The following is a 14,826-nucleotide window of genomic DNA, read 5'->3' as shown; positions in this document are numbered from 1 at the left end:
ATTTTGTTAAGAGAGTTAGACTTCTCAGGTCACTCCTTTGAAGGGATGGGAGATGTTTGTTTTAGCACATGTTATTTTAAGACAAAGGAGTCTTCCCATTACATTATACACAGGAAATTCTCTTCAAGTTCCTATTCAAGTTCTACCAAGAGTAGGATTTTTTTCTCTTCTTTCTGTCTTGGATGAAAATAATTTTACATCCTTTTTCACTGATTTCATAAATCAGAAATGAAGTTACATCAATCTCCTCGGTTTCTATGATACATCTCCTCCATCTGCTACACATATCCTATACATTATATACTTTATGAACCCATTATAATGGAATGTTCCTATTCTGCAGGCATAGCACCATATGTGGAAGCCTTTGATAGGCTGCTGAATGGAAGTGTTGCTGAGTTTCTCAGGTACAGCAAGATTCTTGAAGGTGACGTGAAGACACATGTAAGTATTTACACAGATTTTCCCATGATGATACAAGTGTACTAGTCTTGGAATCAGTATGATCAGCCTTGATTTCTGAGTAGAGGAGTGTCTTAATAGCAGAATAAACTAAGTTATTAATTCTTGTAGTAGTGATAGCTTGGTGTAACACACTGAGAACAGTTGGTTTGGGAAGGGCACAAGGTTGTATGGATTCATAAGAAGAGATTGCTTGCCTTCTACAGCACCAAAGTTGAACACCATAGAATGCAAAATATATAAATATTCCCAGTCACAAGCAATTTGAATAGTTTTGTCGGCTGCTGAGCTCTTTGCAAGACAGGAACACAACTAAGAGCATGTGCCAACAAATTAGTAGCAAAGAACAGGTGGGCTCGAGCAATGATAACTTCCTATGGTTGTTTTCGAGTCATGTGTATCATCATTCCAATTAATACAGAGATTTTTTTCTGGTTGTTTGTTTTTATTACTGATATGTCTTTAATTTGTAAGAGTGTAGCAAACTAAAAAATGATTCAGCTGTTTAAATGACCTTTTGTTAGAAACATAAGTTATAGCAAGGAAGTACTATGGCATCATTTTCATGATGACAATACTTCCTAACCTTATGATCTTAACCTTGTGATCAGAACTTGTGTCATTTTATTTTTTTAAGCTGGTCTTCCCTAAAATGGGTGGTGGTAGAATTGACGAGGGATGGACTCACTAACAGCTTACCAGTATAGATTTGAGAAAAAAAACCAAGAAAAACATCCCATGCACAAAAAAATCTGGGTTCAGTGCAAGCTGGATCTGAAGGAGTTTGAAGCTTTTGACTTTTCTAGTGGATCCATGCCATCAGGCCTTCCTCTGTGTGTACAGTTCCCAGTTGATTGCTGCTGCTGCTCTGCTTAACAAACACTGTAGCCAGAAAAACAGTCAGTCCTACAAACTACTGAGATTCATGTTGCAAGGCCAACATAAATATTCTTCAGGACAACCAAAGCAACCAGTCTACTTACAGAGAGAGATGACTGGATTATTCTGTGATCTGTGTTTTTTATTGTGGTATTACATGTTCTGGTTTGTAGGGCAGAGTTTCTAACCTAGTTAGGCGTAGAAAACAGGAGGGAGTAAGGAGACCAGGCAATTCTAGATGATCTTTGTTTTTCTAAGGAAATGATGCGCTCCCTTTCCACTTCAAAAAGCTTAGACAATTATACTGTAAACTACAATATATGTACATTGTTCTGCAGAGAAACTAGGGAAAAATAAATAAAGGGGGGGGGTCAGAGAGTTGGAGGACAAATTATGAACATAACTGAACAGAGAATTTCTGCCTGGAAAGGATTGATTCTAGCTTGGTTTTTACATTCATTAGACATGATTATTTTGCAGTTGATTTCTCAACAGTTTAGATCTGAGTGATACAAAAATAACCTTACTACCAATACTAAGCAGGGAAAGGGATTGCATTTAACCTTCTAAATTGCTAAATCCTCTTTAATATAAACTATCTGTAAATGTTTAAACCATTAAATCAGCAAGTGTATTAATTTATGCATTTGTCACTATTTCATACTCATAATTGAGTCCATATAAAAGATTATTAATAATTTGTCAGCCAAGTCTGTGGACAGTCCCTAGCATATTGTTGATGATAGTGTAATGCAAGCTGTGATACAGAGTATTTGTTAGTGCTATGAGCTTAGACATTAGCTTTCTTTACATAAAGAAACTGGTGATTCTGACTGCAGCCTACTAAATATTCTGAAATCTTAGATTCTGGATTTACAGTGTGGAGCAGACTGGTTGCCTTATGCTCATGCTTATCACTGAAGCAACATCTGTGCTTTACCTTAACAAGTGGAACAAGGAGTATTTTTCTTCTGGGTGTCTTATAGACCATGTGTCCTCAGCATTATACTTGCAGCTGCTGTCTCTTTCATATAATGAGCTGAAGGGAAGGTTGTATTTTATTTCAAAAAACACCTGTTGCCCTGAAAAACCTCACATACCTGACAGACTAGAATGGTAATATGAGAGAAAAAGAGACTTCTTATTATGCCAAAGAAATGAGGGATTTAATATGATGTGTTTCATTCTGATGGCTGTAACGATTGTGTGGTTTGTGTGCCTGGCAAAAGGAAGAATTCAGACAAAACTGATATCTGTTGGGGAGCCTTGTTCCTATTTTTTTCAGCATGCTGTACTTTTAAAAAGTCTGTTGAAAGAGAACAAAACAAACAAGCCATAAAGAAGAACTAATAGCTAGCTTCTGGCTCTGTTAAACACAGCAGCACAGTGGGTTTTACAAAGATTAGTTTATCAGAGTTCTGCTTAAGCTCAATCTTGAGAGCAACATATTTCTTATTCAAATTACAGTACATGTAGTGGTGAATCTCTGAGGCCAACTGCACTGAAGAAATTAACTACTTTTTAAAAGACAGAATGGTTAGGCTTCTACATATTCTGTTTAAAACAAATTACCCTGAGCAGCTAAGATCTTTTCCTTGTTCTATCACTGTGGAATAAAGACCTGGTGATTATATGGATATTTCTATGAAATACAAAGTCTGCTACAGGCACAGATTTTATGAAACCACTTTCTGCTGTCCGTGTCATAACTGTAGAGCATGTGAAATCAGTGAAAGAGTGAATGTGGCCAGGACCGCTACCAACCAGCTGTCTTTGGCTTGACATACCAGTGTCTTGGAGGCTGTCACCAACCATTACAGGTTGTAGCAGCCCTGAAGCTGACTCACCATATGTGCCAACACCAAAAACTGGCCTTCTGTCAGAATGAGGGAAATTCAAAATCAGTATAAAACAGATTGTGACTCTACAGCACAGGCCATGAATCCAGCACTGCAGAAAATGTGTTAAGGATGACAAGGAAGATGCTTGTGGAAGTCCACCTTTAGATTGTGTCCCAGTGAGGAAGCTGGGTTCAGGCAGGTTTGATGGGCTCTTTGCCTTGGCAAAGTAAAGAAAGCAAGACTTTAGAATGCCAAGATGCAGGTTTTTGTAATGTGTTTATTATGAGCTTCTTCACATTATTTTTGTTTATATGCTATCTCAAGTGGTGGAATACTTTGGCTTGAGTTTGAGTAATGTACCAGATGAGACATCACGATAGGAAGAGAATGTACTGGTTCTACAAGAGAAGGATAGATAACCTCACATTTCTATATTTTAGTATTTTATGTGGTACAGAGCAGAGCATAATTACAGCCTTCTGTCAAACACATAAGCTAATACTTGCCTTTTTTTAAAATGTTTATTTGTAAAAATCTTATAACCTCCCAACCCCACCAGTTGAAAGAACAGATTATCTGTGTGATTCATTTATGTTCCCTCTTCTCTCATCCAAGTTATTTATCTTGGAATGGAAAACTATGAAAATATGGATGCATTTTTCCTCCTCTCTTCCATCAACTTCCAGTTGCTGAAATTCAGAGCTCAAGACAGGAGGTCAAACAGCTTGGAGCATTCAGAAATGAAGTGGTTGTTGGTTCAGTTGCTCCTTATTGGAAGAGAGTTTAGATGCAATCCATTGCATATATGACTGCAGGAACAAGGTAGCACAGAGAAGTAATTCACAGCACATTATCCAGTCTGCAGGAGTTCTCTGTATGCATGCCCTGGTTTCTTATCATGGTGAGCAGAGAAAGCAATGTGCACCCCACAAATGTCATATGCACATACCCAGAGAATTGCTTTTCCTTATCTGTTACATGAAAGCAGTGACATTCTTCTCTTCTGCCCAGTAAAGTCCACATAAATATAAACAGAGAGCTGAAAGCAGGAGGTATGTTTTATGAGATATATATGCTCTTTGCAAAGTGCCACACAGGCTTGGATGATCAGTGAAGTTAAAAAGTCTTGTCTTCCTCTTTTTTTTCCGAAGAGTAGTTATGACACGTGAAATAGCTACATGTTGTCTTTTCATGTGAGAGATGCCGAAGAGTGAGTCAATGACATTCATAGCCCTGAACTTTGAACAGGATGTGGTGCTGTCTGTGCTACACCAAAAAAACCACACTTTTGCACTTTTTCTTAGCTAATCTAAATGCAGACTTTCAAACCCATTATTTGACTGATTCCTCATTAACAAGGCAATTTGCTTACAGGGCAGCAGAATGCACAAGTGTACTCTCGTGTTCATCTTTTGTGCTCAGGCTGTGCGGTTTTAGGCATTGTGTTGAAAGTTGAATTAGAGCTCAGAGAGGAGGATGATGTCAACATGCCCAAAGAGAACCTTGCTGTCAGGCTGCCTTTGCATTTCTGTGAGATGTGTTTTCTACTACATGGAATAAACACCAAACCAAGATGCTACTTCAGGACTGGGGAAAATGGAATACATAAAAAAGGAATAAAAAGACATGTTTTGGACAGCACACAAAGAGAAAGAGACTTAGTAGTGTAGAAAACGGTAATGCTGTCCACCAAAAGGGAAAATAAAATAAAGTCATCAGCTTTGGAAATCTGTCAGTGTTAAAGTTGATTTTGTAATGCTAATTCAGCTGGGTTTCTCACCTTATATATGTACTACAAGACACTTCTGAACATGAGCAATAAAGAATGTTCACTTTAATAGTAAAAGAAAGATGGAAATTGAATATATACAATCTAGCCAAGAGGCTAATTTAGAGTTTTGTTCAGAAAAAAACTGACATTTCTAGGAGTTTTACAACTTTTGATTGTTTTGTTCCAAAGGACAACTTCCCATATGGCCTAGGGAGTGTGTCTGGCTTTCAAAACAAGCAGGATTTATTGAATCAGGTGCAGTAGTGTGCAGACATGCTTGCACCTCTTGGACTGAAAGACACCTGGTTGGGAATAAAGATGGCTCCTGAGCATGAAGGACCTGTCCATTACAAGTCTAGAACACCACCCCCTGAAAGAGTCAGAGTTTTTCCGACTGTTTTGATGGGACCTGGATCAGACTGTTAGTTTCTTGACTCTGACATTGCAGTAAATACCACTTGTTTTTCTTATTTTTTAAAAAGGCAAGGAAGAGATAAAAGTCAAAAACAAGTACTGAAAAATAAATGCCATGGTGGCCAGTACTAGGCATTTAGTTGTGTATTGCAGGCACAAGAAACATGCACCTGTAAATTTAGGGGGGATAGTTGTGGGAATATATCATGATAACATTCCATTTGGCATTTCCTCAGAAACATAAGAAATCAGAAACACAAATACTCAAGGCTGTCAAGAGTTATTGATAACCTGTTTTCATGGGGTTTCTCTGCAAATGGAGTAGTTCCTGACTTAATCCATAAGCAGTTGGTTTTAAAGTAGTGCAGTTGTTCAGGGACCATTACAGACCATTTTATACCAAGGTCTAAGACTATTGCCCCCTAAAAAGAATTTTAAGTGTATATGGTTACTCAGTACAGTGGGATTTTCTGGTCTCCCAAGGATGCTAGAAGAAGGTACCAGAATTATTTGAGTGGGAAACCTTATATGTAGTGTGAAAACAAAGAAAAATCCATCATGTTTGCCCAAGAAAATGTTAGATAAGTTGCTCTTAAGAAAAAAAATCTGATTGTGAAGGTTTCTTTAATTGACCAGATTAATTCAGCATAAGTATTGAGTGTTCAAACTAGATATAAGGTGGTCCATGTTTTACCAATCAATTTACTTAATGAATGGAGCAATTAATCAAAGCATACATTAACTTTTTGGACATTTGAAGTCAAAGTCAGAACTGATCATATGCTTTAGCTCATGCTAATTTTGCTATCCTCTATAAAATTTTTTTCATCAAAGCCCTTTAAGAGAATATTTGAGTCAGCTGGCAGGAAACCAGTTTTTCTTGGTGTTTTTCCAGGAGAAGCAGTGTACAGACTAGAGGCATAAGAGTTCCACAAGTTGAAAACAACTGTGTCAGCTTAACCAGAAATCATAAGGTGATAAAATTACATGGCTAAAAGAGCGAGCTAAATCACAGATGGCTTTAGAGTGTGAACCACCTGCACTCATAGCCACAAATACAGTGTGAGAGTGACTCCATGAGCTTGTTGAAAAGCCATTGCTTAGGACACTTGCTGGTGTAATGTCAGGAGAAAACGTATTGGGGAGGGTTGGATATATGGAGCTGGCTCCAAACCAAGGTCCATGAGGAAGCCTTGGTAAGGTAATCAGACTTCTGTTTTTTTCTCTGTTTCAAAGCAGTCCAGGATCTAGAGAGCATAGGTAGCAGTCATCTCAGACACTCACCATCGCAACAGTGAGGTGTGTGGTTCTCACAGCAGTAATTTCTAGTGAACCACTGCCAAGTTACACTTTCTTGATCCATCAGAAAAACAAAGACAGCATCCTTGCTGTTGTCATCATCATGAACCTCTTGTGACTGAAAATTCTTTTTACTGGTGCTTATAGTTCTTATATCTCTGGTGAAAATTATGGGTTGGAATAACAACCTATTTAAAAGTTTAACAAATTTTTAAATTTGTTAATTAAATTTAACAAATTTAAACTCATTTGTTTCAATCTGAGAAATTCACATCCAGGAATACTTTTTTTTGACCCCCCCTTTTTTTTTCTGTTTTGGGACACATGCTTGAATGATGTCATTTGTTGCTCCAGGCTATGAGTAAGTCTTTTATTAATTTTCAGTCTCATTCTTTCTGAAGAGCACGTGTACACTCTTTTCACTCATCTGCCTCCCCATCCCTGACCTGCTTTTATTTTGCTAGTTGGTTGCAACTGTTTTGAGTGTATAGAAATGCTGGGCTTGGAAACTGAGAAGGCTGTTCATTGTCGTCAGCAAAAAACCAAACAATGAGCTCAGAATCTGGCTCTTCAGTCAGTTTCTAGTAAAAAGGAGTTCAGTGAATAATGAGAATTAAGCCACAAGGGAAACCAGTGTGTGGTTTGAATGTTGTTTTAAATAAGCTAGGAGTGCTGTCAGGAGGGACAAGGGTATAATGTGGCCACAAATGTGCATTGCCTTTTTTTATCCAATATGAATTGCATGATCAATATGGTCACATTTCTGAACATTGAAGAGTCCATTAGGATAGATTGAACCATGTCACTGTCACTGCAAACTTCTTTTAGTCTACTGACACCCATAAATTGAACTATATATTTCCACAATTAATCTGAACTGCAAAGCAGTTTAAGTATTGGTTTAATATATAAGTTTAATTATGTGTTTTATCCCAGAGATACAGTAAAAAGATTAATTTAGGATTTTTATGTAGAACTTTGAGGCTGAAATATTTCTTTCATTTTGCTTTAATACATGTTCTGTTAAAAAAAACCACATTAGTTCAGATCTGCTTTTCAATCACATCCTTGCCTTTCGGAGAGGCTTAGGTTCCTTCTCCAGGTACAAGTAGGCTTTTGTTATTTAGCACCTCTGAAAAGGAAGATATGGTTCAAGTGGAAAGAAATACTAAATATTATTAGAGATGTCTGAGTTTAAATTTTGAGGTGGCTTCCATGTTAGCAAATTTTGGTTGGGGGCCTAGAATTCTTTCAAGGTGATAAAAGTGGAAGTGATTTTACAAGGAGACAAGTTCTGGCACTTTCAGCCGTTGAGTTGCTTTCAGGGGGCTCAGTGGGACTACTTGCAGAGTGAGATGTGTGGGCAATGTCACCAGTTGTCTTGAAGTGCATGAGAGACAGAACATACAAAAAGTCTTTTCCATATAAGAACCTATTTGTCCAAGCTTTCTGTCTAAAAATAGTACAATTTCTTAGAAATTAGTGAGTCCCCAGTCTTTATCAGGCGACTTGTCAGACGGAAAAAGTCAAGAAATGAGTTCAGAAGGGTGTTCATTGAACACTGCTTGTAGAATATTTATGAGGTAATACCTCAAGAAGTGTTGTAACTTTTTTAATTTACAGAGAGAAGCATCTGAACTTCCTAGAACTTGTGTTTGTTAAATCAGGGACATATCTATGACATCCTAAGGCCTGTGAAATTGTAAAGGCTTTTCTGAAATTTCCTTAAGTGTGGATTTGGACCTTCACTGAGAAGGGCTTCTGACAGAATAGCTGGGGCTAGAGAGTGGGGCTGCTTACCAGCAGCCTCAAGGTCAAAGCAGCCCATCAGAGACATAACAAGAGTGCCTGCAATCAGTGCAGCAAAAGTTGTGTTTGTGCAGATCACTGTGAGACCTGCAGGCCCTGATATCTCTGTGGCTTTCTGATGTACTGGCTTACAAGATGTGTTCCATGGAGGAAGTATAGGTTTGCTTTTCCTCCAGGAAATTAGGTCTTTCCATGAATACTTAGTTCCTCAACGCTGGCAAACAGGTCTTCCAAAGAACTCAGAGCTCAGATGTTCATGGTAAAGAAAAATGTACCTAAATTTAAAAAAAAAATGTTGATCTTGGTATTAAAAAAGTTTAGGCTTCATTACTTCTGTACATTGTGTGTAGGTCCTGTTTATTTAAAGAAGTAATGCACTTCTTCAGAGATGCATAATGTAGCTCCAGGTAACAGGAGAAACTAAAGGCTTCAAAGGACTGTGAAACTTTAATGTACCCCACTTTCTGTTCTTCAGTGAAATCCTGAACTGAGCTGGTTTCCCTTTGCCATCACTCTTTGAGAAACCTCCTTGTTTTTGTAGGCTAGTCAGGATGAAGAGCTGTAAGAGCTCTCTCAGGAAGACTGTGGCAAACTTCCTCCCTGTGCAGGTTGGGATGCTTTCTGTCTACTCTCCCTAATACAAATTACAAAAAAAAAAAAATACCATTTTGTCATGGCATGATCTTTGACATGGAACACAGAGAATATTCATGTAATGTTTTTAATTAAATGTATTCCCCCTGGAAAAGCCTTTTACCTCAGGAGTTCTGGGTTATTTAACAAATTTGAGGCAGGTCAAATCCTGCTTATCACTCCTCATTGTTACTCATACCCTGATGCTCATAAAATACAGTATTGACAGTCTTCGGTTATTGGAAGCTCCAGCAAACAATGGTGGCCTGGTATAGATTTTAGTGATGCTTCCTCTGTGCTGGAGAGAAGCCATTTGTTCTTACGGTGGTTTTATGCTTGTTTTTAAAATGTTTGGCTTTTTTCATCTGTTGTCTGTTTCTATGGTGAGCACTAATGACATATTAGAGAGGCGGAAAATGACTGCACAAATCCCGCATAGCTGACAAAGAATATTGTGGCTGTGTCTGGTCTGCAGAGAAGCACCAGGGACCAGGTGCTTATACCTAGATCAGGTGCTGCAGTGTGACAGTAGCACCTTTTACTTCTACTGATGTGGAGGCCTTTAAATGTAGATCCATGGCTGTGTGCTGTGGAGTTAGATGCCTTGGAAATCTCCATCAGTTGACTTGGACCTTTGCAGGATTTTGAGATGGAAATGACAAACTTGAATTCTTGAACATTTTCAGAACTGCTCAGAAAAAAAGGTGGTGTAAAAACCACCAACACTCGAGCCTGAAATAGACCACATCTTGATTAATGAATGGACTTTTTATTTTTGCACACAATTTTCAGTATTTTTCTATGCTGAATCTTCTGGAATCCTTAACTATCATTACATTACATCTATTTTTGGAACCTCTGTGTAAAAGTTGAAGTGAACAAAGGTCAAGGAAGTCATAGATTTTTGGCTGTTGTCAAAGAGATTCATGAAGAATTTGTGAATCTGGAAGATAAAAAAGCAGCCTGAGCTTTAGGAGAGCATCAGCAAAGTTAATAGCTTTGGTCTGGCCTTGTTGTTTTTCTCTTATGGGTGGCAAAATGTATTTGAGACATTTTAGAGAATATGATCTCCTATCACTTCACTTGGCAATAAGTAGCCACAATGACCCTAAAGCAAAATACTTATATCCATTTAAAGCAGTGATAGATGAACAAAATAATTGACTGTGTCTGCTGCTAATATTAGTAATTAATTAATTGACAGAACTGACATTTTAATAGTATTCATTATGCTTTAAATTTAACAGTCCCTTGAAATCACTCAGAAAAACATATACCATTCAAAGATGAGAGAGTTTCAAGGAAATTCTGGAACACTGTGGCAAACTTTATTGGTGTAATTGGTGTAGAACATGTATATACTTTACCCAAGGCAGTAATATTGAAACTAATGTTAAAAAACCTGTTGTGGCTTTAGACATCCTTTATTCCAGTTTATCTGTGCAATTCATGTTTCAAATGGAGGAATAAAATGGCAACAACAATTTACCCCAAACAATTCTATCCATCTTGCATTATTAATTAGCACTGTGATGGTTTGAACTCCACCATAGTTAAGAGCTGAGTGGTTTAAGTCACAGTGAAGCTTACTAAAAAGTAAAGTTAATGAACTGAGATACAGATGCTACCCTGGAAGGTGTAATACTGACCAGAACTGTGCACAGTTACATGACACAGTGTTTAATACACAGGCAGATACAAACATCCAGAGAGAACAGCATCGATACAATTGATAGCAGTGTTTGGTAGTGCACAGGCAGTAGCAATGCTGAGAAATTTTAACAAAGATTCCCTAATACAGACATAGCCATGAAGGCTGAAAAACACCAAAAACCTCAGTATAGGGGACAGCTGATTGGTGGTAGTCAATGTATCTGTCTGAAAATAGAAAATAAAATACCTCAGATGGTGTTTGGTTCTGTCAAAACCAATGGCAAAACTCCTACTCACTTCAATTTTGACTTGAATTTCAACCCTTTTTCTACATGGACCAGTGAGAGAAAGGTGACAGTTTTTTTCTTATTTTACTTTTCATTTTCCAGAGTAAAAAGTGCTGTTTGAAGAACTGCCAGTGGCTCTTTAAAGCTTGGTCCAGTTTTACAAAATCTCTGTCAGCCAATTAACTGTTCAAAATAAATACTGTCTATTTAACTGGCCTGGACAGTTTCTATGGCAGCCCCATCTTAATTTAAATTCTGTTCTTTTTTCATTTCTTTCCTCTCCCTTCAAGCCAGCAGCCACTTCACCACTTCACTTTGAGGAGGCTTTTGAAAGCAAAATGTAAAAGACAAACTGTCTGTTCTGTTGGTAGTGCTGTCCCTTTTAGAGAAAGGCTGGGGTCAGTGAAGCTCCATCTGTAGTTTTCATTTGTTGAAATGAAAACTACAGTCAGTCATTGTGTCTTTTGCTAGATACAAAGGACCCGTAATTATTTCTGCAGAAACTACATTTTGAACTCAGGACCAGTAAATCCCATTTTTTCCCTTGTGTCCTCTTTACTATCTAGAACTGTATTTCGATTTGCTAGTTATCTCTGTTAATGTTAGCATGTGCAGATGTGTAATATTCTCCAGCAATAGAACTCCAGTGGATTCTGATATTTGCACTGTGCTTTTAAATGCTATGACTTCGAGGAAATACAGTATTAAATACAATAACATTTGACAAAGTCAGTATTATAAGGTCAGTAGGGTAATTTTCTTGACTAAATTACATTAGGAAATCTTATATTTGTTTCTCTTCTATTTAGCTTTTGTTTTTTTTTTCAACTAGTGAATTTACATGTAACTTGAGATCTGAGTTCATGTGCCATAGCTTGCTTGGCACATAAATAATATTTTTCTTTATTGATACTTGGATACCAGAGTGATGGTCAACTTAGATTGAACAGAACATTTCAAATGAGAAAGAGGCAGATCCTAAACCCACATGTGCTGTGGAGAACTGAACCTCACCAAAGCAAACTGGAATTTAAGCTTCAGGTCCAGTGCATCTACCTCTACTCAGTTTGAAATAGTGCAAGTTTGAGTGGATTTTGTACTCATGCTCCTTCAAACAGATCAGCAGCATTGTCTTCATTAGACATCTCTCACAGAGCTTCTGGCAATTTTTCAAGCGGTGGCTTGTGACAAATATCAGAAATTGGCTTTATGTTATGACAGAGACAGTTAAACCAGTTGCTATTTAAAAGATTATATGATTTCTTCATTAACCTCTGCAGGCTTAACTGAGAAGAGACCAATCCATGCTGATACTGCAGTGATGACAGAGGTCACTCACTGTAGTCAGACACAGGTTTCCACAGCATGGAACTGGGCTGTCATGGCATACATGTCAAACTTCAGCTCTTCCAGCCACCTGAGTCAGCTGTCAAACACACCTGAGGTCAAGGATTAAGATGCATTATTCCACATTTTACCAGTGGGGAAATTGTGGTGGCGCATGGAACTCCACATGGTCCTGGAATTCAGGTCCAAAGTCACAGCCATCTCCTCCAGCCTCTAGAACAAATTGCTAAAAAGCAGAGTAGGAAATGCTTTGAGGAATTAGCTATCTTCAAAATATTCACCTCATCTGAGGAATCTGTCTGATGATTGGTGTGTCTGTGTGTAATCCCAAGAATGCCAAATGGATTACCCAAAGTTCTTAGATGTCAATTTGCTATTGCTCCAAAACATGTCCATTTTTGTCTGCAGATAGATGTGTGCAAGTTGTGGTATACTCTACTCTGATGAATTTACTCATGATTCTTACTCTATTTTTGACACTCAGGCTTTATTGAATGTAACTGAAAGAGTTTCAGCTGATTTGTTCTGAGCCACACAAGTTGTTGAGAAAGATCCCCTCTGGTGCATTTTCACTCACTAGTCTTCGCTGGTTTTGCAGGGGGTCTCATGGAGGAGTTACCTCCCTCCAAAACTGTAGTGCTGCCTGTTTAGTTACACAGCCTGGCTTGCTAAGCACAAGGAGTAGCAATGAAATGTCACATTTGGAAGACTACAAGAAAGAAGTGGAATGGTGATAGACTGAACTAATGCATTCCTAATGAGAAGCTCTTCTGTTGCTTTGATGGGATGCAGGGAATGAATTACGGCATGCTCAGAAACAGTAAAACTCTGACAGCTCTTTTTAATGCTGTTGCAGCAAGAAGGAAGTCACTGTGGCAGAATTCTTATAAAATTCTTCTTGTAAAATGCAAATACTGTGTTAGCATGATCCTTTGATTAAGATTTACATTCAAAGGTGAGAGATCTGGCTGCTCTGATCCCTACACAGTTAAAAGCTTTTGGGACTGGATAAATTTTGGGTACATAACACAAGCCTCACAATCAATACATAGTCCACTGACAACTGAATGTTTCAAACATCTTGTAATAAATTTTGGATAATAAAAAAATTGGAAGAAGCCACCATTTAAACATAGAACAGATAACTCAAAATAGTGTTACCTATGGCTTGTGTGCATTCAATAGCACAAGATTTCTAAAAGACAGTTCCAAGACATTTTGAGAAAGTGGCCTTGGCCACACTCTGCAGTAGAGAAGAAGTAATACAATTCTGGAGGAGAAATTAATCCTGATTCCACATCTGACAATAGTTTTCACACACATATGAGGCATAGTCAAGGAATGTCAGTCTTTTAGGAACATCTGTATATATCATCCAATGGTCTGTCTCCAGCTCTGACCAAATTCCAGTGCTTCATCAAAAAGAAATGAACACTGGGACAAGAAACCAGTTGTTTCTTTGTACTTAGAGTGGAGAAAAAAAATCCTCTTCAGCTTCCATAGTGACCAGTGGGATACCAAAAGTGTGTATTTAATGCAATGTAGACAAAGTGCCAGACAGACATATTTTTCAAACCTCACTGATGTTATGGCTCAATATGTGTTCAAGAACCCAATAAACAATCTTAACTTTCTGTATCTAAGGACTCTTTGCTCATGCATGATCTGTTTGATCAACATTTAAAGCTCTGTCTTAAAATAATGCTGCCTCTTTGGAGGGATTTGAAAGATCCCTTCTGAACTTCACTTTTTGCGTTGTTGGAAATCTTATAAAGTTGGGATGCCATTTACACATGGCCCAATTTTCAGTCCTGTGATTATGTGCTGACTCTGCCATTTTCTTCATTCTCTATTATTCACATTGTCTATGAGAAAGAATTGTATTCCTCAGCCACTGTCTTGCTAAGAAGAATAAGGGAAATTCAAATTTTATCTTTGTGTGACAGATACTCATTGCTTTAAAAATCCAAGTAGATTGTCTCAGCATCAGCTCTGATTTAAGCTTATCTTTTTTTAACACAGGTTACTGTGTTAATTCTGTGCACAGAATTCCAGAGGAGGTTCTCTCCAATGGTACTAACACTTCCGTAGATATACGAAAAATACTTTGCCACATCTGCTGTAGAACTGCATACATTCTTTTCACAAAGCCACCTTCCTGGCTTTTATACTTGTGATTTCCAGTCTTCAGCATTTCCATTGAATCAGTTCCATATTTACACCCAGAACTATGGATTGTTTTAAAGGGACAGCATGGAGGATTGCTAAATTTTGTCAAATTCTTATTATCTGTGCCAACAAAACTGTCTTACTCTTCTTAAGTGATGAGTGAGTTCTTTTTGACTGTGTTAAGACCTCCTAACCTTGGTTTGCCCAAGAATATTAGGAGTGCACACCTAAGTCTTGCTCTTATGACACTAAGAAACGTATT

General features: G+C 37.8%; 2 protein-coding genes across 2 annotated transcripts in view; one reads left to right on the top strand and one right to left on the bottom strand.

The window, feature by feature from the left end:
* ATXN1 (ataxin 1) overlaps positions 1 to 14,826 on the bottom strand; it is a 474,819-nt gene that overhangs the window by 415,221 nt on the left and 44,772 nt on the right. The window lies entirely within an intron of this gene.
* The window catches only part of CAP2 (cyclase associated actin cytoskeleton regulatory protein 2), a 69,994-nt gene that overhangs the window by 15,558 nt on the left and 39,610 nt on the right, over positions 1 to 14,826 (top strand). The window contains exon 3 of the mRNA XM_023919693.2: positions 344 to 444. Within this exon, the coding sequence (XP_023775461.1) occupies positions 344 to 444 (101 nt within the window). The remainder of the gene's footprint in view (positions 1 to 343; positions 445 to 14,826) is intronic.

The sequence above is a fragment of the Cyanistes caeruleus genome, chromosome 1, assembly GCF_971803275.1.
Source record: "Cyanistes caeruleus chromosome 1, bCyaCae1.hap1.1, whole genome shotgun sequence".
Taxonomy (NCBI): Eukaryota; Metazoa; Chordata; class Aves; order Passeriformes; family Paridae; genus Cyanistes; species Cyanistes caeruleus.
Note: the sequence above shows the minus strand (reverse complement) of the source record. Positions and strands in the feature narration are given on the sequence as shown.